Raw genomic sequence first — 21,511 nt, 5'->3', positions numbered from 1 at the left:
CTAGATGAGGGAATTACATGTTCAAATACACAGTTTACAAAATAAGTTTAAAATAACCTATTGAAAATCTATGAAAAAATATTTGTGTCCCTTTCAATGTGCATTTGATGGATTTAATTTAAATGCCTAGGAAACCTTTGTTAGGATTGCAACAATACCCATGGTAAAACAGGCTAAAGGGGTGCTGATCTGAAGTGGCCCGGAATCTAAAAAATTAACTACAGATAGAACTTGACGAGTTAGCATGGTATATAGTAAGAGGAGCATTAAAGGCTGTCTTCTCACTCCTTCCTATCATTGTGACCCTGGATAAATCTGAATAGTCTCCATTTTCTGAGCTGTAAAATTGACATCATTAAGTGCCTATGTAACCAAGTACTGTGCTTGGGATTAAACAAGAGTATTTATTCCTGCCTTTAAGGAATTTTTTCTTTAAAAGGAGGAACACATAAGTACTTAGGTTTGAAGCCAGGTGGTAAATGCAGAGCATGTCCGAAGTGTATTGTCATAATTAGAACTCAGTTTAAGAGCTGAGACTTAAGATAGGTTTGGTATGTGGTCAGAGAAGTCGCCTCAGAAGGGACTCTAATGTTTCTAATCTTAAAAGGGGAGGGGTAAGACTTCAACTAGCAGCCAGGATATTCTGTGGATTCAGCCAGGACCATTGTGATAATTAAGTAAGATAATGTACCCTGTGTGTAGAATATTCTAAATTATTCCAAATCTCTGTCTTTTTTCCTGACCTGTGGTCTAGTGCACTGTGTGCGCATGTGCACATATGTCCCCATGCAAAATTGGCACATGAACTTTGAGCCCTCGAAGTGTAGGGAACAGACAAGGGAACAATAAGCCAGCTGATCTCTAATGACCTGTAATTATAACTTCATAATCTGAAAATTATCTGCATATAATGAGTTACTCAATTACATCTGGTTGATAATTTACCAATTAGGTGGTTCCCTTATTTCACTGGAGATAGAATCCAGAACTTAAGCAATGGTGTCAGATGCACCACTTGTAAGAAGAGTCTGCTGGCAAAATATAGCACTTACAGTTGCCAGGCACTGTTTTGAAGACTTTAAAATGCAGTAACTTACTTAATCCTTACAAAATCCTGTGAGACACAGGATTTTATACAGATAGGGAAACTGAAGTTGGGAGCTTTGCCTCGGAACTGTATTGTATCACTCAGCTAGGAAACAGGTACCCAGGTTCAAATCTAGATGGTCAGTGCTGAACAGTGTACGTTCGCAAAAGAGCTTGTGGTTCAAGAAGTCCCTAGAAATAGCCTTCTTGTCCCAGAAGACCAAGATTTTGAAGGTAGTGCAGCCAAGAACCAAGTTTTAAAGAACACAGGAAACAAGCAAGCGCATTAGCCAGCCTGTGGGAGATAAGTGGATGCTTTGCTACAAGTCAGTGTGGCTGACAAGCGTGCCAGAAGACTGTTGCGGAGCAGAAACTGGAAATTAGAAGTCCGAAGACCAGGGGGATGGAGAGAGCGACGGCAGGAGTGGTTCTTTGTTTCCGCATTCTTGGGGCATCCTTAGGAATAGGGATGTCCTGGCTCTTCGCCTTTTCAGCAGAACTCAGTGCACAAGAGCACACTGCATGTGAGGCAGCATGATAACCCACAGTGACCCCCTCCTGTAATACTTCTCTCTGAAAAACCTAACATTTATTATAGTGATTTTGGAAGTCTTAGGCACATAATTTGTGACCTAAGTGCAAAAGTTATCATCTCATCTCTGAATCAAGCCTACTTTTTCAGTTAGTTTCTTGATAGTTTTATACTGTATCTTCTGCTACAGAAGACTTTAAGAGGAGGGAGCTCATGTCCCCTAAATGGGGTGGGGGAGGGGAGAAACGGAGCATAACTGTAGGGAATTCCAGATGGGGGAGAATGATATAAGGAAAGTTACGAAGGCAGAAATGCACATATTAGATTTTAGATTGTGAATAAATTATTTAGGACACAACGGTGTAAACATTAAATTGGTACATTTTGATGAATTATATGGAATAAGTGAATTTTCCACATAGTACATTGGTGTCGCAGGTACCATTAGCTTATTTTTTAAATATGAATAGTTAATTTCATGAAAGTAGATCACTCATCCTCCTTTCAGCAAGTAAGATTTAACACACAAACATCAGCAAAGTGGCGGCCTTGGGATGCCCTGGGAAGAAGCCTTGATTGAGTTGGGGGGAGGATTTGGAACCAAGAGCAAGAAGGAAATGAGGAGGAGGTGACGACCACGGCGACCCTGACTCAGACAGGGTCCCTACGTGTCGTTTCTCTTGTAGCTCCTTAAACCGTGACCCTTGAACAACATGAAGGTTAGGGGGTGGACCCCACGTGGTCTAAAATCAGTGTGTACCTTTTGACTTCCCCGAAACTTCAGTACTAACAACCTGCTCTCTGGAAATGTTACCAGTAACAACACAGTTAACAAATATTTTGTATTTATATGTGTTATCTACTGCATTCTTACAATAAAGTAAGCTAGAGGAAATTTTATAAGGAAAATATATTTATAGCATTTATTGAAAAGATCTGCTTATAAGTGGACACAGGCAGTTGAAACCCGTGTTATTCAAGGGTCAACTGTCATTTGTTAGAATGTGTGAAACTAGACACTGGAACGGCTGCACCACCTCCGCACTCTGGGCATCTGTGGGGAGCAAGCAGGAAGGATGACAGTGGGTTGTCTGTAGGGTCGGGGCTTCTACCCTTGGATTTCCCACCATGGTGTTTCTTAGTTCCCTTGATGTTCAGTTTGAAAGTTAAATACAAGGAAGGATGTAAGTTCAGCTCTGCGGAAAAGTAGTATTAGTTTCTTTTTGAGGCAACGCCTTATACCTTTACAGTGTGGGATTTAAATGTCTCTTTATCCCGCCCTCCCTTTCTCCCTAAGGGTTCAGGTGACACAGATTTGAAAATAGGTGAGTGTGTTCTCTGGAACCTCATCTTTTCATTAAAAATGCAACCAAAAAAAGAGAACAATAACAAAAGGAATAAACCGCTACCTCAGAGCACAAAAATCACACCCAAACCACCCATGAAATCAAAGCCATTATTATTGGCATTTGAGAAATTATCTGATAGCCTTTGTATCGTTTTGGGAAATGGTTTCTGTTTTCACCTCATGGTATCACAATTAGTAGAGTAGTTTTATAAGTTATCACTTTGCTTCAGGGAGGACTTTTTCCACTGAGTGGGATTTCTGTAGTTTGTGGAAGCAGTGGAGTTGCTTCCTAGTGGAGAATTGTTATTTTCTGTGGTTTATTCCCTGGTGCAATGGAGGAATTAGAATGAGCTAAGGACATAAGTACAACTGGTTGAATGAATGAGCAGTGTCTGAGTGTCATTACCAAAGGTGTTTGTAAAAGGTTAGAAATGCTGTTTTCTGTTGGTGGGGTTTTGATTGTTTTTGACTTTGCATTTTGAAGAGAAATTCACAGATGGGCTCACTACAGCATTGGGTCTCACTCCTTGTTATTTTACAATTTTTAATTGGTCCAGGAACATCGAGACAAGTAGTAGCACAATGGTGCATTGTTGGCTGGGGTGACTTTTAAACACCCTCTTACTTAGTAGTCAGTGAGCTGTTCCTATAACTCTGTATCTTTATAACCCTTTATGAGAGAAAAATAATCTTCAATGGTAAAGGAAGAGTCTTATGTTAGTAGTGACAATTTAGAATTGGGCTTAAAAATTTCATGTATGTAGCATAATTTAGAATAAAATATTAAGCACTGTTTAGAGGGAAAAAGGAAATTAAAAAAAACTTAGTTTAGGACTAGTTATTTTTTGAGGTGGGAAACTACTTCAGTAAACATTTTATTAGTTTTTCTTCTAGAACCATGTTGGAAAATGCCTTCTTACCTTTAGCAAAAAAGGCTTTCTGTGATCTTTGATAGGTATTTACTGTGTTTGGTTTAAAAAAATGTCCTAACTTTGAGAATGGGTCTTCTGAAGTTTGGGGGGAAGAGTGACTTATAGCATAGAGGAAGAAAGAAAATTTCTCCCTTCAGTGGGAAAAAGGTTAAGTGTCTGACACAAATGATCTAAATTGTTAGTGTGGGTAACAGTTTGTGAAAAGTCAAGGTATAAGAGTTGAGACTGGTTTTAGGCTGTCTTTCACACCTGAAGTGAGAAATAAATACTTCATGTACATGGAGATAGAAAGCTTTTCCCTTCTAGGACATACATTCATTCATTCATTCATTCATTCATATCAGCTGTGGTTGAATGTGATTGCATTTGGATTCCTGTTTGAAATTGAGTGAAATGAGCGTGTGGTTCCAGTGCAGTTTCTATGTAGTTAACTCAAATACATTTTAGACTTGGTATTAATTGCCCCTATATATAGATACCTTTAATGAGGAAGCCACTTGTTACACTGGTAACCTCTTTACACCTTTAGAGATCATCGTTGCCAAATAAAAGTTAATTGACATGAAAATCCTGTGTTCATATACGTTGTTGTTCCTCTTGTAATTAGACTTAAATGTGCTTTTTAAAGATGAAATTATGAATATATGTAAAAATGAAATTATGTTTCATAACTTTGTGTGAATTAAAAACAAACTTTTTCTTGCTTATATTTAAAGATAATAGGGCATTAACAAAAAGTCTTAGAATCCAAATTTTGACTGTTGAATCTGGGAGACCTGCCCGGGGAATACTTTAGTGAAATTGCTCTAACTAGCTTTATTCATCAGACTAACACAGCAAGGAAGAGAATGTTTCAGCCAGTATGGCTTTTGGGGTGAGTCACTGGATGAGGGGACAGGTCTCCTATTTTTGCATATTTGTTTCTCATTTAACCTCTTTTAAAAACAAACATTCTGAGGTTGAGTGTGTCAGAGAAGCAATAGAACTTCTAGTAACAGAAGCACTGCAAAAAAAAAAATTGTGAAAAGATTATGTTAAATGATCACTATGGAAGTAGAAAGAAATTGTGCCAGAGGAAATAATGAAATTGATGTTTTGTTACTTTGAGATTATTTTCAAATTTTGTTGTTGTTATCAGTGAATAAATTATGCAGAATTAGTTAAGAATTTTAATTTTATGGTACAATGTGAATGACTTCTGAAATTGCATTTCCGATAGCAACTACTTAAAGTTAAACTGGTTTTAACTACTTATAAAAATAATAAATGTAAGAGTATTCCCTGTTTTTCTGGGGGAAGGAAAAAGAGAGGGGGGTTAATTTGCTCTTTTAGTCTTTGTGATGCTTTTGTGTGATTAAGGACCTCAACTCCTGGATGATTTTGAAGGTCAGTCATTGAAGGATGCATTTCATAATTAAGGCCCACTGATTTGGGGATGTTATCTTTGTTATATTTTTAGTCACCTGACATCTGAATTTTTCATAAAACATTTTCTTAGCTTTAAAACTGGAAACTTTAAAGCCAACATATAAAAAGATAAAATTGTGGTGTGTTTTCTCTCTCCCATAATTTTTTTTTCATTTTGTATTCTTGGGTATATTGGATATCCTTTTGTATAAGGAATTAAAGTATAAAAAAATATAAGGTAAAACTAAGTAAAATGAACATGCCTACTATGTGCCGTGCACTGTGCTGGAGACAAAGAATACAAAAGTAAATAGGACTCACTTCTTCCTATTGAGCAGCTGAGAGTTCCTTGGGGAAGGACTGCGTGAGTAAAGAGAATCTTAGAGTATGTTACCTCCTCTGGTAGAGAAGGTCCTATTTGTTCAATCACTTAATTTATTTGTACATCCATTTATTTAATGTACCTTTATTTTATGCCTTCTATAAACAGAGCAGTGTAAACTCACTCTGCTACATTTGGGCATTGTATTGGTCATCTAGAGAGGTAAGATAATTTTCCTCAAGAACTGTCTTCTCGTGAAAGTGACTCAGGCGCAGGGATCATTGAAAGAAAATAGGCCTCACCTGAGCTCAGATTTTCCTTTCCCCATTATTAGGGAAGCCTTGAACCGGATTTTGGAGAGTAGTTGTCGTCTAAGAGAAAAATGTGTAAAATACTCAGTGCATAGGAAATAGTTTAAACATAGTCACTGAGTGGTAAGGGTAACACTGTGGCTTAATACAAAATTCACTATTTTTTCTAAAATGAAGGAGATAGGAATTAAGTATTCTATATTTGTGAATTTGGAAGAAGTTGCAGTTATATGCTAAGACTATTGATAGCCTCTCTTTGTGGCATATATTATTTTTAACAGACATGCTTATTAGGAATTTTTCTTTTAGAGTTCAGAATTAAACTGATAGAATTTTATAACTTTTAAATTGCTTTATTTTAATGGCATTTGTGAATTATTAATCAGTGGTTTACAAGTTTTTAGTGGAGAAATTAATTTCTTTTTAATGAGGAATTTAATCCCCAAAATGTCTAGAAGGACTCGTATACTTTCTCCCTAAAATTATTAAGAGGATTTCAGAAGTAGTAATATTGGAACCTAACTGCTTTTAATGGTGTTCTAAAAATAAATTTTTACCTTTGAGTGGCAAAATGTGTCCAGTATTTTGTTACTTAGTGAATCCCAAGAAACCCTTGTTGTTTCTGTAATTGGATTTAATTATGCATTCACTTTTTCATCAAGCATTTATTTGTTAGGAATTTTTTGTATATGTCAATTTAATTCACAGTATTTTGTATGTAGATTGATTTTGCTTAAAACTAAATATTCCTCTTAGAAAACAATTTGTTTGAAACTCTTCACAATTTAATATATTCAAAAATAAAAAATAGCTGTAAATAAATGACCCAAGAAGCCAAGGCATATCTATCACCTGTGTATAGTGAGTTGATTATTGTGTATTACATGATGTTAAATTGAACACTTTCTTTCGCACACACTTTACATTTCTGTAAGGATTTGATTGGTGTTTCATGTTCATAACCAAGTTTACTTACAGTCAAATTGCTACATTTTCAAAGTGTGTGTTCTTAAGCTGGAAAATGGTATTGCATTCTTTTCTTTATTCTTGGTATGAAAACAAGTTGAAAGGTGAGAGTAGGTTTTTTCCCCCTCCACTGTTACAATTCAGGCTCCTCACATAATACTGACAAGTTAAAAGGACTATAATGTTAATGAATAAAAAGTTTAGATGTTTGGATTGATAAAGTTATTTCCTAAATAGAGTAATAGGGTAACTAAAACCATAGAGTGACAGTCTGCAAACATACATGAAATAAGTTTTCACAGGCTGTATACAAAGAAAAGTTTAGTATAAAAAGACAAGTTTTATTATATGTCCTGGATTTTTTTGTTTGATGACTTCATGAATATGCAGAGATAAATGAACAAGTTAAACTACTCCTGAAATATTTTTACCTTTTAGGTTTGCTTTTCCCATTCTCGAAATTCCAATGAATTGGAAATCAAGTTTTCTGGAAGCTTATAAGCTAGAGTTCAGGCTTGGTTGAAATCATGTCCCCTCCTTGTTAAGTATTTTTCTCATTTCCATTTTAGGAAGAAATCTCATTAACATATATAAACAGGGACAAGTCGGAGATTTCACATGCCAGCACTGGTAATAGGCTATGGCCTGAGTTAATGTTGCAGCAGAGCTTGAAGTCACAGCCCCAGCCCCACCGAGGTCTCTGATAATCAGAAGTCACGGTGCTTCCCGGAACCCGTGACAGCATGAACACCAGCATCCATGACAGGGTTCAGTTCCAAGTAATTAAGAAAAACAGTACCAGGAAAGTGGAAGTTTTTACATTACAGCTTAATGGGAAGACTTTTATAGGCGTGCGTGATCTTACAGAAATGTGCAAAAGGCAGACTGAATGGAGACAATGTTAGAAAAGCAAAATGTTCCCAATCAAGTCTAAGCTTATAGCAGCATGTACTATTTATTGCCACAGTAGCATATTTTCTTGCAAAAATGCTCATACATGATGCAAAATTCAGTGACAGAATTCCAATTCTGGTCTCACAAATTCCCATCTGGTAGCAGTGCATCTGTTTATTAGGAGTTATCCCCTGAATGTGAATGATTTCAGGCCTAAGTCACTGCACCTGTTGCTGGGAGGTATTTATTCCAATCACCAGCCTAAAGCACAGAGAGTTATTGCTTGACATTTTATAGCTTGGGGGGAAAAATTGTCTTTTCAAAATCATTTGTTCAGAGTGGAGAAAATGGAGCAAAACAGTTCATTTTACTCTAAGCACCGCTCTCTGGCAGTATTCACATTTGCACAGCACAAAGCTGCAGTATTGATTTTTTTGCTCCCAGGGTCTCCCACAAGTTTTTTCTTCAATTGTCAGGGCTGCAAGATGGATTGGATTACACCTGTTGGAATGCTTATTTTTTTCTTTGTTGAAATAGATGTAAGTTGAACATACATCTTAGAATAAATGTCATAGTAGTAGTGTGAATAAAAGGCTTCAATTTGGAATTTCTTTATGTTGATTATGTTGGCTGACCAGTTTCATTGAATGCTTGGCCATCAGGCAGTATTTCCTTTTCTGCTCTTCTTGCTCTGAAACTAGAAGCACAGAGTACACCCTAACTATGCCCTCCGCGAGGAGTCCCCAAACCTGTTGCTGATTGTCATTATCATTTGGAGGGTCATTAAAGTGACATCAAACACCATGAACCTGGGAACTGTATTACTAGGCCTCAAACCTTCATTTCATTCGTATTGGATTTGTGATCGTGTAAAACGTAATTTTTCCACCCTTCAGTTTCTGTAAAATGGTCATAATAATAATCCCTCTTGCATACAATTGTTTTGAGAAAATATCGTCAGTAATTATTTGTAGTCTTTAGCGGAACTCCTGGTGGTGATGGGGTGACAAGAGCGGCCAATCCCGCTCGTTCCCAGATGAGGATGAACCTGGGAAGAATTGTCAGCAACAACCACGTTAGGGCTCTGGAAACTAAACCAAAGCCATGTAAGAAATTGGGGGCATTTAATTATGAAAAGCTGGCAGAACTTGGGGTGTGAACTGTGAAAGTTTAAATCCTGCCAGCCTGGGCTGCTGCTGTCCCCACCCCCCACTGCAGCTCCTGAGATATGCATGTCCTTTGAGTCCTTTCTGTAGGGTAAGACTGGCCTTGAAATTCAGTGACTTCACTGCCAGGGAAAAGTGGCTTTGTGTGGAGTGGGGTGGGGGGGGATCCATATCCAGCAGTATTGTCAGTAAAAGCAGTAAACACTGGAAAACTGATAGGGAGAAGAACCCACAGCTCTGCCCGAGGTGGCGGTCCCATGTCGGGAGACTGCAGACCCAGTCTGAAACATAACCTGGAAAACTTGGAAATGAAAGAGCCCAAAGTTTTCCGTGCTTTCTTGAGAAACTGGAAGCTCTACACGTGTTGATGAGAAAAACAACCCAGGCCGAGTTGAACATGTCCTGGATTCCGAACACTCCCAACACACACTCAGATCATGCTGCAGAGGTTAGAGATTGTATTATGGTTCATGGTTTTTGTGAAAAGTCTCTGTTCAGTCGTTGCCTGATCACTGAGCTTTGTGAAGATGGGGGTGATCCCTAGGAAGCCAGAGGAGAAAATAAAAATTAGAATTAAAGTAACAACAGCAGCAGTAATAGGAGTGACACAGGAGCTGCACACTACGGGGGGAGACGCACACTGCGGGGGGAGACGAACTCTACAGATTTAAATCCAGTCATGATATGAAAAAGAAAATATTGCAGCAGCACCAATGCTCACCAATACTTGGGAGAAAACACATTATATATGAACTTCCTCTGATGTGGGTCCAGACGTTAGGTTTAGCAGAAAAACATTTCAGAGTGCCTATTAAGAAAATAAAAGATTTTTACTTATTATTTATTTTATGAATAAAATAAAAGATTAAAATAAAGTTGTGTTAGAGAATTAATGGGAAATACGATGACAATGACTTAAAATATGTAATCCCAATAGAAAAATAAAAACTATTTTATAAAGGCCTTGGAGAAATTCTTGGCACACTTAGTTATTATATATCAGTGTGCTGCAGAAAAGTTCATGTTTTCCTCCCCCAGAACAGATATTTTAGCTTCATCTGAACCTAGAGATTCTGATCGAATAGGTCTGGATTAGGGCTTGAAGATCTATCTTTTTAAAAACATTTACCAGGTAACTCTGATGCCAAGTAATGTTTAGGTATCAGTCATGTAGTCTTGGCAAATTATTTGTAAAATTAAACAATTAAGAATTACTTCACGTACACAAAATAGAATACTACACAGCCGAAAGAAAGAAGAAACTCCTCCTATCTTTCACTACAGCATGGGTGGAACTGGGGAGAGCATTGTGTTAAATGAAATAAGCCAGGCAGTGAAAGACAAATGCCATATGATCTCATCCATAAGTGGAACATAATCAACAAAACAAACAAGGGAGCAAAACACTGTTTGGAACCAGAGACATGGAAATAAAGAACAAACTGACAATGACCAGAGGGGAGGAGGGGATAACGGGGAAAAAAGGGGAAGGGTTGCCAAGGAACATGTATAAAGGACCCATGGACAAGCCAAAGGGGAGTAGGATTGAGGATGGAAGCAGTGGGGTGGGGAAGGGGTGGGGGGTAAAACGGAAACTAGTGTGCTTGAACAACAATAAGAAAAAAGAGTTACTTCATGTACAAAAGATGGAAGTGTAATTAAGAGATACTGGCCATACCTGTGATAGTTTCTTCCATTTGACTCAATATACTAAGTCATTAGTGTGCAGGAAAGGGGATAAATAAATATTTAGGAATAAGTTTTATTGTGCTTTTTCGTGAGTTTAACGTAGTGAAAATACTGAATTTTTAAAATTAGCATTAATCACAATATTTTTACTTAAACTGTGCTCCACAATTTTATGTCACTTATTCGAATTTCCACGCAGCTTTTGCTTCAGAAATAGAGGTTCTTTGTGACACCCTAAAATATTTCAATTAAATATAATAAATCTAGTTTAAGCTGGATTATTTGTGAAGGCAATCCAGTCCAGTAACTGGGAAATGGAAGAAAGCAGTTTTTAAAATAGATTTTAATTTATTTTTAGAGAGAGGGGAAGGGAAGCAGAAAGAGAGGGAGAGAAACATTGATCAGTTGCCTCTCTTGCACACCCTCACCAGGGGACCTGGCCCACAACCCAGGTGTGTGCCTTGACTGGAAACTGAATCAGCAACCTTTTGGTTCACAGGCTGGCATTCAGTCCACTGAATCACACCAGTCAGGGCAGAAGAAAGCAGTTTTATATATGTGTGTGGATGTGTGTGTAGTCTGTCCAAAAAAATCCAGCCATTGTTAATATAAGGAGAACAGTTCGCACAACATCGATGTAACCTGACAGCCAAGGAGAGTGGACTAGAATGCTCATGCGTGAACAATGACAACTTCACTGTACTAGTCAGTGGGGCAGTGGACTCCCTTGAGTGAGCACAGGTACTGTGTGGCCTTCACATTCAAAATGACGGAGCCAATAGAGCAACAAAGTTGCATCAGATTTTGCATTAAGCTTGAACATTTCTCTGCGGAAACTATTTGGATGGTTCAGAAGGCCACAGCTACGGGCATCTGGCAGCTTCATCACTGACAACATGGTTGCCTATGCCTCATGTCTCGCGCAGAGCTTCTTGGCAGAACATCAAATCACCCAGTTGACTCGGCGCCCCCGCCCCCCCCCCCAACACACACACAGCCCAGATTTGGTGCCCTGAAACTTGTGGCTTTTCCCTAAACTAAAATCACCTTTGAAAGGGAAGAGATTTCAGACTCTCAGTGAGATTTAGGAAAATAGGATGGGGCAGCTGATGGCATTTGGAGAACTCTGTGAGGTCCCAAGGTGCCTACGTTGAAGGGGCCTGAGGTGTCATTGTCTTACATACAATGTTTCTTGTATCCTGTAGCTTTTTCAATAAATGTCCATTTGTCATAACATTGGCTGGATACTTTCTGGACAGACCTTAGGATATAAAGTTTATTTTTGAACTTGGGGAAGTTCATAAATAAGTTCTCAGAAAAGTTGGCCTATTTTCTCTTTGTCTTGACATTCTCCCAGCTCAGTTTCACTATTTCTTCTTTGTCGATAATGCACCTCTCCACATACTTTAAGTAATCTTGTCAGTCCATGAACATTCCTAGTTCATGAATGGAAATTTAACAAAGTTGGGGTTTGCCACAATCCCCTACAGATTACTGTGCTCCAAATTGCGTCCTTCCCTTCCCTTTTCATTTCAACTACACCTTTAGTTTTCTCAGTAAAACTGAGAGGGCAGCCAGGTTTTGAGAATTGCTAATTTTCTAAATCATACTCATGTGTAACCCACTAACCCTTTTGTATAATTGTTTTCATATTATAAAGAAAATGCACGTTTATCCAGGCGACTTTATATTTCACTGAGTTAGTGCGAGGCATTCGACAGTAAACGTTAAACAGAGCGAGGTTTTTGGCTTTGGGTTGACCTGAATGCTGTCCTGCTCTTCAGCTGGAAGTGTGTGTGTTAGAACAGGCTACGCTGAGGGTCGGTATTTTTCAGTAAGAAAGAGTAATTCCTGTGATGTGTTGTAATTAAAGGATAGAAATAAGAAAAAGGTACCAAAATTGTTGCTAATATGTTGTAACAGAAAAAATATAGGTGGCGATAGGTTATGCAATGTAAATTAAAAAGATGTAAGGCAGCGTAGGACAAGTTTTTGATACGGCTGCTAACCAATGCGTAGCGCACCTTGTTTTGTTTCTGCTTTTTACCTTTTCTCCTCTGCTCTGTTACTGCTGTGGGACCGGCCCGTCATTGAAAAATAGTTAAACTTAAAATTCTAATCTTTAATTTGGGAAATTTTTATAGCATTCATGAACAGTGATTATCTATACTTAGCCTAATGCAATATGCATAAATTCAGACAGGTGTTTTAGTTAGGCCCTTATATACATTATCTCATTTGAGAGTCACACAGGTCAAAAAAGTAGCATCACAGATGTTTTTTAATCTCCATTCCGTACATTGACAGAACTGAATCTTAGAAAACTTGGCCCTTTCTGGGTGTTTCAACCCGCTGGACTGTCCTGGAGCAGTACTGGCTCCTTTGAATGCCCATCTGCTGATTTTTGTCAGTTTTGAATAGAATGTGTATAAATGGAAATATTACTGTGCTATAATAAATTACTGTTATAGTGACTTAGTTCCTTTGGAGGGAAACTGCTAAGACAAAAAAGTATTTAAGGTAATGCTACTAGCAAGAATTAATGTGTCTACATTAAATGAGACTGTAAGACCAAGGTATAGCAGAGTTTTTATTCCAGTGTAAATGAAAACTGCTTCTTGATTAGTTGTTACATTCTATATTTGTAAAACTATTCATTGATTAAATTTGTCATTATTGTGTAATTTAGCTCAAAAAGAACCACTTAGTTTCTGATTGTGAGATTGTTTAGAGTAATTTCAAACTGTCTTATTAAGGTGAATAGTTCAGCCAAAGGGGTGTATGTTTGTGTGCGTGTAATGATAAATTCTTGACATATGGTAAAGAACCAAGGATGTAAATAAATGTATGAATGGAAAACTTAAAAAACACAGTTTATGTGACATCTCCTGAATGTAGACCTGAATTACATTACTTGAGAATGCCCTATGTAAATAATACATGTTATAAATAAGTTACTTTTACTTTTATTTTATTTTTAAAGGTTTCAGCAGAGCAGCGTTACCCTTTGGGCTGGTTAGGCGAGAACTGTCCTGTGAAGGTTACTCCATCGACCTGCGCTGTCCGGGCAGTGATGTCATCATGATCGAGAGCGCCAACTACGGGCGGACAGATGACAAGATTTGCGATGCTGACCCCTTTCAGATGGAGAATACAGACTGCTACCTCCCAGATGCCTTCAAAATTATGACTCAAAGGTAAAGACTCCTGTGTTACCATGCCAGTTTAGAGCTGTATCTAAATTGGTAAAATTATTATGGTAATTTCAAAGTGGATGGGAGAAGTTCATATTTCAGCCTATATATTAAGTCAAGTTAGGGTTTTACCTACAGATGTTGATTTCTACTTTATAAGTTTTCAACATTTAAATGTTTATCATTTTTATATAGACTGGTGTATCAGAAGGAATCTGTAACATATCTTTTTATTTTTAAAAGAGATACAAACTAAAGGGTACAGGTATATAATATTTTAAATGTAATCTTGTTTTTTAGGGCTTCAAAGTTTTGAAATATTTTTGTAATATCAAGAATATTTAAAAGTCTGGGTTTGGCAATAAATGCACCTCAGTTTTTGCATTAATAAGCTTTATTTATGACAGCAAAACCAGCAGAGAGCTATCATGCCCAGCCCCCAAATGTGGGCAGCATCCTCCGCTGTCAGCGCTTCATACCACGGCGGTACGATTGCTAACGTGGGTGAACCCGTTGGTACAGCGTTATTGCCCAAAGTTCATAGTTTTCATTGGCGTTCACTCTCAGTGTTGAACATTCTGTTGGTTTTGACAAGTTTATGACGTATCCCCAATTGTGGTGAACAGTCCCCCTTATCCAGCGGGATGCCTTCCAAGACCTCCAGTAGATGTCTGAAACCTGGATATTACTGAGCCTTATATATACTGTGGGTTCTCCTCTTAAAGGAAGCAGTTTGTGGCTTCTTTTTGGTGCAGTTGAATTGCCAGCAACACTACTCTTGCACTTGGGGGCCATTAGAAAGTAGAGTAAAGGTTACTTGAACACAAGCCTGATCTGACAACAGAGATACTAGGAAGTCGGGTAGTGTGTGCCGTGTGGAAACACTGGGCAAAGGGATGATTGATGGTTTGGGTGGAATGGAGCAGGACCGCGTGGGATTCATCATGCTCCTCAGAATAGAGTACTATTTAAAATTTATTTATTTCTGGAATTTTCCACTCAATATTTTCCGACCACAGTTGACTTTAGGTGACTGAAGCTGTGGAAAGTGAAAGGGTGGATGGGGGAGTGACTGTATCACATAGAACAGTTTCTCCCCCTAAAAATCCTCTGTGCCCCATCTGATTATTTCTTCCCCCCTTCGAGCCCCACGGCAACCACTGGCCTTTGCATTGTCTCATAGTTTTGCCTTTTCTAGACTGGCATAATGTTGGAATCGTACAGTACTTAGCCTTTCCCTGTTGGCTTCTTTCACTTAACAATATGCATTTAAATTTCCTCCATGTCTTATCATGGCTTAATAGCTCATTTCTTTGTAGCATTAAATAATACTCCACAGTCTGGATGTACCAGTTTATCCATTCACCCGCTGAAGGACACCTTGATTGCTTGTTCTAGTCAGGTTTTTGTGTGGACATAAATTTTCAGTTCACTTGGGAATATACCAAGGAGCACAATTACCAGTTGTGTGATGAGTGTGTTTTAATTTTGTAAGAAACTGCCAAACCGTCTTTCAGAGTTACTCTACTAGTTTGCATTTCCACTAGCAATGAATAAGAGTTTCTCTTAATCCACATCCTCACCTGTGTTTGTTGCCAGTGTTTCTTCAGATTTTGGTCATTCTGATAGGTGTGTAGTGGTATCGTGTTTTAATTCGCAATTCCCCAATGACCCAATGTTGAACATTTTTCTCATGTGCTTACTTGGCATTTGCATATCTTCATTGGTGAGGTATCTATTCAAATCTATTGCCCATTTTCAGTCATGTTGTTTCTTTGCGTATTGTAGAGTTGTAAGAGCTCTTTATATATTTTAGATTAAAATCCTTTATCAGATATTGTTTTTGTAAATATTTCCTCCATGTCTGTGGCTTGTCTGCTCATTCTCTTTACCCTTAGCTTAAAAAACAAACAAACAAAGAATTCAGGTTAAGTATCTAATATGCATGTGCTCTCTACATATATACAAAAATAGTAACAAACCACTGATTAATTTTGCGTTAAAATGGTTTGTTAGAAAGTGTGCTATAAACTTAACATAAATTATATCTCTTAAGTGGACAGTTGCCTTCCTACACAGAGAGCGAATATACAAAACACCGCCAACAGTGGGGTCACTTTTCTTCTCCCTCAACACAGAGCACCTGACGTATGGCATCTTTTCCCCTAAATTTTGGTACTCTTGGCATTTTATTTAGAATTTTCTCCTATATATTAAAATCATCACTCCTCGTGATTGAATTAATGCAGTGAATATCCAGCAATCACATTTATTTGGGACATCGAGACTCTCTGAAGAGAAATCCAGGTATTGCAGAATTTTATACATTATTGTCTTTTATTTTATTTACCAGGAAAACCCTTCATCTTTATTTTCAAAGCCTTCACCCTCTCCTGCTGCTTTTTCTGCTTTGGACACAATAGTCTGCCTACTTTTATAGCTTATTTACTAGTCTGCCTCAAGGTAAAATAGCAGAATTTTTAGAGGAGTGGTCAATTTAGGCACACTAAAAACATCAAAAGGTGATAGACAAAGGAAGAAAAAAAGTTCATGCCATAAGAGTGAGGATATGGATTGCTGTAATAGCTGTGATTTCACAGAGACTATCAATAAAATCTGCAGTAGCATATTTTTATGGATAGTACAATTATAGTAATTCATAGTAAGTAGTTTTTTAAAATGTTCATACCGATAACAGTATTTTTAAGAAAACAGAGAACATAAACAATACCTGTGAAAGATTTTCATTACATGTCTTTACTTTTATTTTTTAAAAGGGTAGTTATTAAACAATTATGGCTAAATCTTGTTTTCATAAATGGTACATGATAAAGGTTTTTTTTTAATTTAAAACTGAAGTCCCTTATGGATTATGTAGAATTTGAAATCTAGCCAGGGAAGAAAAGCACCAGAACATAACTTATTTTCTTTGGAAAAATAGATTCAGTGCTACAGGAAAATTAGAACAGAACAATTTGCACATAGTATTTCAAACTTTGGGAACTGCCTCGGCTAGAAAAACAATAAAGGCAACCATTAATAATTGACCATTTATTCATTCTTTACATGTTGATCTGTTCAATGGAAGTGTTACAATTTCAGCATTTGGAATTAGGCCAGCAAGAACTAGGAAGTAAAGAATTACTCTGTGTAATTACATGCTTTTACTAGACTGACAAGTGAAAAGCAGGAGGACTCAGTTAGAAAGAAAGAGTCTGGAAGAACTGGCCTTGAGAAATTGTACATTGTGGGTAGCCTACCTTTGTGTGGGGGGTTATACATTTTAAATAAACAGTTGAATAGAAAAATACATAAATCTTGTCAAAGGAGAAATGTAAATATAATTATTATTATAGGAAATGTGCAAGATAGATACCAAGTTATTTTTATTGTTCCATTATATTACAAAATGTGGGCTTCACTTGTGATAATTCTTTTAAAGGAGTTACAAGTTTTGAGGTATTTAAATTCTATGAAAGCATAGAATTGTTTTATGTTCCTTTGTTATCAAAATCTCCAAACAGTTCATGTGTATTATATAAATAAGGAGTTAACTCCAAAACTGGGTACAACCCTGTTTTTAAATTGTTGTATTATACTAAGGCTTATAATTATTTAGTCATCACAGTGACCTTTTAAACATGAACACTTTATTGACAGGAAGACAATGTTAAGATGACTTAAAAATGAGTTCCATAGTGGTAGCTTATAATTACTCCACTCTGTTGTATGTGTAGAATATAAACCTTAGAGGCAGGCTGCCATTTTCGACTGTTATATAGTTAACAAATAGCTATAAGAAAAATAGGTAGACAGTATTTTTGCAACTGAATTATTATTGAATAATTTTTGAGTGCTTGCAGTACTTGTCCCCTGTTTTGTTCTTAATTTAAAACTATTTTTAGGAGGCTGGGGTGGGGGGTAATGGTGGAGGAAAACTGGAGACAACTATACTTGAATGCAGTCAAAAAGAGAGAGAGAAAAGAAAAATATATTTTTCACTATAAAGAGCTATTTTTACCAAATTCCTAATAATTTGGCAGTTATTTCCATTTAAAATCATGAAAAATGCGATATTCAGTAGTATAGAAAAGAGACTTTTGACCCTGGCTACAGCTCAGTGCATTGAGCGTGGGCTGCAAACCAAAGGGTTAATTCCCAGTCAAGGTCCATCCTGGGTTGCAGGCCAGGTCCCCAGTGAGGGCCACGTGAGAGGCAACCACACATTGATGTTTCTCTCCCTCCCTTCCCTTCCCTTCACTAAGAATAAATAAATAAAATCTAAAAAATTAAAAAGAGACTTTTTTCTTTAACGTAGAAAATTTTGTGGGGAAAAGTTCACAGCACTAGAATTTTTCTGTTAAATTTGAAGGTTCCCCACTTTCTACCTGTAGTGATGGAGATTGACACAGGATTTGCCATTTACTTGAGCCATTGAGAGGCAAGTAAATAAATATACTTGTAATTCTGAATGTAGTGGTAGTAAAAGTATTATTCATTCTTCATTTTCTTTATTTCCTATTTATTTAAAGTGTGAAATCAAGGCTCTGTTAGTAACTGATAGCGTACACCAAATAGCTCAGTCTAAAAAGTGAGAAATGAAATTCCTTTCTAAAATGGCATGTATTTTAATAATCACAATTTGAGATAATATTTTATTACTCTTTGAAGATAGTATTAGTGGAGTAACTTAAAAAGTATATGAACTGTTGTTCACACCTTGAATTCATTAAAGACAAAAATAACCTGTCTACTACTTTGAGGTGTTTGATGGGAAGTAAATGAGAATTTGCCTATAATATTGGTTCTTTGCAGCACTCGGGTACAGTCTAGTTAATGTCTTGAAAGTCTTGTGCTCAGTTGTACCTTAGATCCTCTTCTGGTATTGCTTATCATTGTCCTTTTGTTCATGTTTTTCAGCCTAAGAATCTGTGTGTTCTCATCAAGGTAGTTAGTTTGCTGCCTAAGATTTTGCTCTATAGCATGACCTTAAGATATTAGCATTTTGGCCTAAAGACCTGAAAGTAAGTGTTCATTGTTTTTGTTTTCAGTAGTAAAGGTAAGGTTAATGTGCATGGGTAGGTCCCGTTTCAGAGTTTCAGTATATCCTGTCAATACAGAGAGGTTCTCAGAGTAGTATGTGCTATTCTCAAGAAACTAGAATAAATGCCTCAGTTTTTCTCTTTGTTAAGCAAGATATGTTCTGTGTAAGTGACTCAAAGATAGGCTATTTATTTATTTATTTATTTATTTGCATTGAAATTGCTCTGGAAAAGTGAAGAGGTGTCCTTGACCTAGGGAATTAGCCTAGCTCCTTAAAAGCTTTTAGCCAAAACATTTTAACTCACATATAGACAGCAACTGGCTAGAACTTCATAGCTAAACTATACAGGGCTCTTATTAAATAAAATTTGAGTATATGTTTGGTTGTTATATTACCCATTTAAGCTCCTCTAAGTTTATTTGGGAACAGGGTGGCATATAAAAAATTAATAGTTCATCAAGTAGTTGTTTATATAGATACAGCACTCACAAGAGTGGTGAAAGAACATACAGATGAAGCTAACGTAAACATAAAGTTGGTGCCTGCAGGTGGACAGACGGTACTGCCCACAGAAGTTCTGTAGTTCGAGCCTGCGAAAGCTCGAGAACACCTGCGTTTAGGGCAGAGGTGCAGTTGCCATCCTGGAGGCAGAATGGGTGCAGAAGGATAGTGTCTCATAAGCCAGCAGGAAAGCAAGTAATTTGAGACATATTTTTTCTCGTTGATTTGGAACATTTTCATCCTATTTAGACAGCTTAAGTAAAAGAACATGTTTAGCCCTGGCTGGTGTAGCTCAGTGGATTGAGCACAGGCCTGTGAACCACACAATCGAGGTTCAATTCCCAGTCAAGGCACATGCCTGGGGTGCAGGCCAGTCCCCAGCAGGGGACTCAGTAGAAGCAACCATACATTGACATTTCTCTCCTTCTCTCCTTCCCTTCCCCTCTAAAGATAAATAAATAAAATCTTAAAAAAAAGAAAACAGCATTTTAAAAAAAGAGCACGTTAAGATTTTCAAGATAGTGCTTTTCAGGATAGAAATGAAGAAACTAGCATTCAGCCTTGCACAGATCAGAAGAATGAGGTAAGCCCCTAGTCACATGGAACTGAAGAATGCACAAATACATCTAGATTTTAAAGTAGGGGTACAATTTAGGGATTATAAAATCTAGCTTCTAGAACTTGTGTACAATTTAGTTAAACTATCTGCAGAATCTTATTTTAGAGCCTAGATCTTTGTCATAAAGGAACCAAATGAATCCATCCCCATTCTCTACTCCATTTAATAACTTTTCTATTCTTGAATTTCCCTTTTGTAAACCTATCCATATCACAGCTGGTTGTTTCCAAGTATAATAATTCCATTTGATTTAACACTGTTAACCCAACAGCAGCTCATGCACATGAGCATTGGAGAAAATGTGTCATTGCATGTATATGTGTGTTACTTTTGCTGCCCCATGGCTTTTCACGTTACAGTAGATGCAGCGTGAGACTGGGACGTAGAGCGCATACTCACAGCACACAGTTAGGAGTAAGGTTGCCGGAAGGGCCAAAGTGTGCCTTAGTCTGGAGTAAGCAGAATAAACTCTCCCTCTGCCTCTCCACCTCCCTTCTTGCCACCAGGCAAGGCACATAACTAGGAACCCTTTGTCAGAGGGCTCCCTTTGCCACCCGGTGGGTGCCTGAAACCTGTCAAGCCTTGTGTACACTGCGTTTCTTCTGTGTGGGCCAAAGTTGGTTTACAGTTGTGAGCACATGAACACAGTTTATTCTTGTATTATTATTTTCCTTATGAACTACTATAAACCTTCTTTGGCTTTATAGGGACAACTATAAAACCTGTGATAAAGTTTAATTTATAAATTTGGTACAGTTCAGGTAGACTCGGGACCCCCGTTGACTGTTCCGCGGGACGGAACAAAGAATTATGTGAATGTGGTCTCTCTCTCAAACCTTACTGTACTGTACTGTACTCACCTTTCTTCCATGATGAGGTGAGATGGTACATGCCATGCCTATTCCGGAGTCTGTGGAACCTCCCCTTACTTGCAGTAAATAGTTTGGTGTCACTCGCGTCGGGATCTCTTGCGGAAATCTTCGTGTAGGCTCAGTGCTTTCTGCTGCAGCCTGAGCTGTGGGTCCCCCCCCCCCGCCCCCCCCGCCCAGAACTTTCACCTTTTCATGTAAAGGAAGTACTTTATAGCTTCTCTTTGGCATATCGGAATCACTAGCAGAGCTGTCTTCTGCTTTGAGGTCATTACTAACTAAGATGACAGTCACTTGAACAGAGCACCTCCATACCGTGACAGTTAACCTAGATAGCTGCTGCAGGTGAGTCGTGTGCACACCCGGGAGACTCTCACAAAGGAAGGATTCCTGTCCCAGGTGGGGCTGAGTGGCGCTGAGTGAGATTTTTATCTTGCTACTCAGAGTGACACACAATCTAAAACTGAAGACTTTTTTATGTCTGGAATTTTTCATAATACTTTTGAACTGTTCTTAAAAGCAGGTAAATGAAACCCAGAAAGCAAATCCATGGATAAGTGGGGGCTACTGTATATTCTCCTTATTTGAAAAAATCCTTGGAAAGGAGTGACGAAAAGATATCCTCTTTTTT

The 21,511-nt window shown here is 37.7% G+C and overlaps 1 protein-coding gene across 22 annotated transcripts in view; it reads left to right on the top strand.

Annotated features, from left to right (window-relative positions):
• Positions 1-21,511, top strand: part of ADGRL2 (adhesion G protein-coupled receptor L2) — a 217,380-nt gene that overhangs the window by 116,913 nt on the left and 78,956 nt on the right. For all 22 annotated transcript variants that reach the window (XM_037060988.1, XM_037060987.1, XM_037061000.1 and 19 more), the window contains exon 3: positions 13,637-13,850. In XM_037060988.1, coding sequence (XP_036916883.1) covers positions 13,637-13,850 — 214 coding nt within the window. The remainder of the gene's footprint in view (positions 1-13,636; positions 13,851-21,511) is intronic.

This window comes from Sturnira hondurensis, unplaced genomic scaffold, assembly GCF_014824575.4.
Source record: "Sturnira hondurensis isolate 20B ecotype Veracruz unplaced genomic scaffold, ASM1482457v3 Scaffold0013063, whole genome shotgun sequence".
NCBI classification, from domain to species: domain Eukaryota; kingdom Metazoa; phylum Chordata; class Mammalia; order Chiroptera; family Phyllostomidae; genus Sturnira; species Sturnira hondurensis.
The sequence above is the reverse complement of the archived record's forward strand: the minus strand, read 5'-3'. Positions and strand labels throughout refer to the sequence as shown.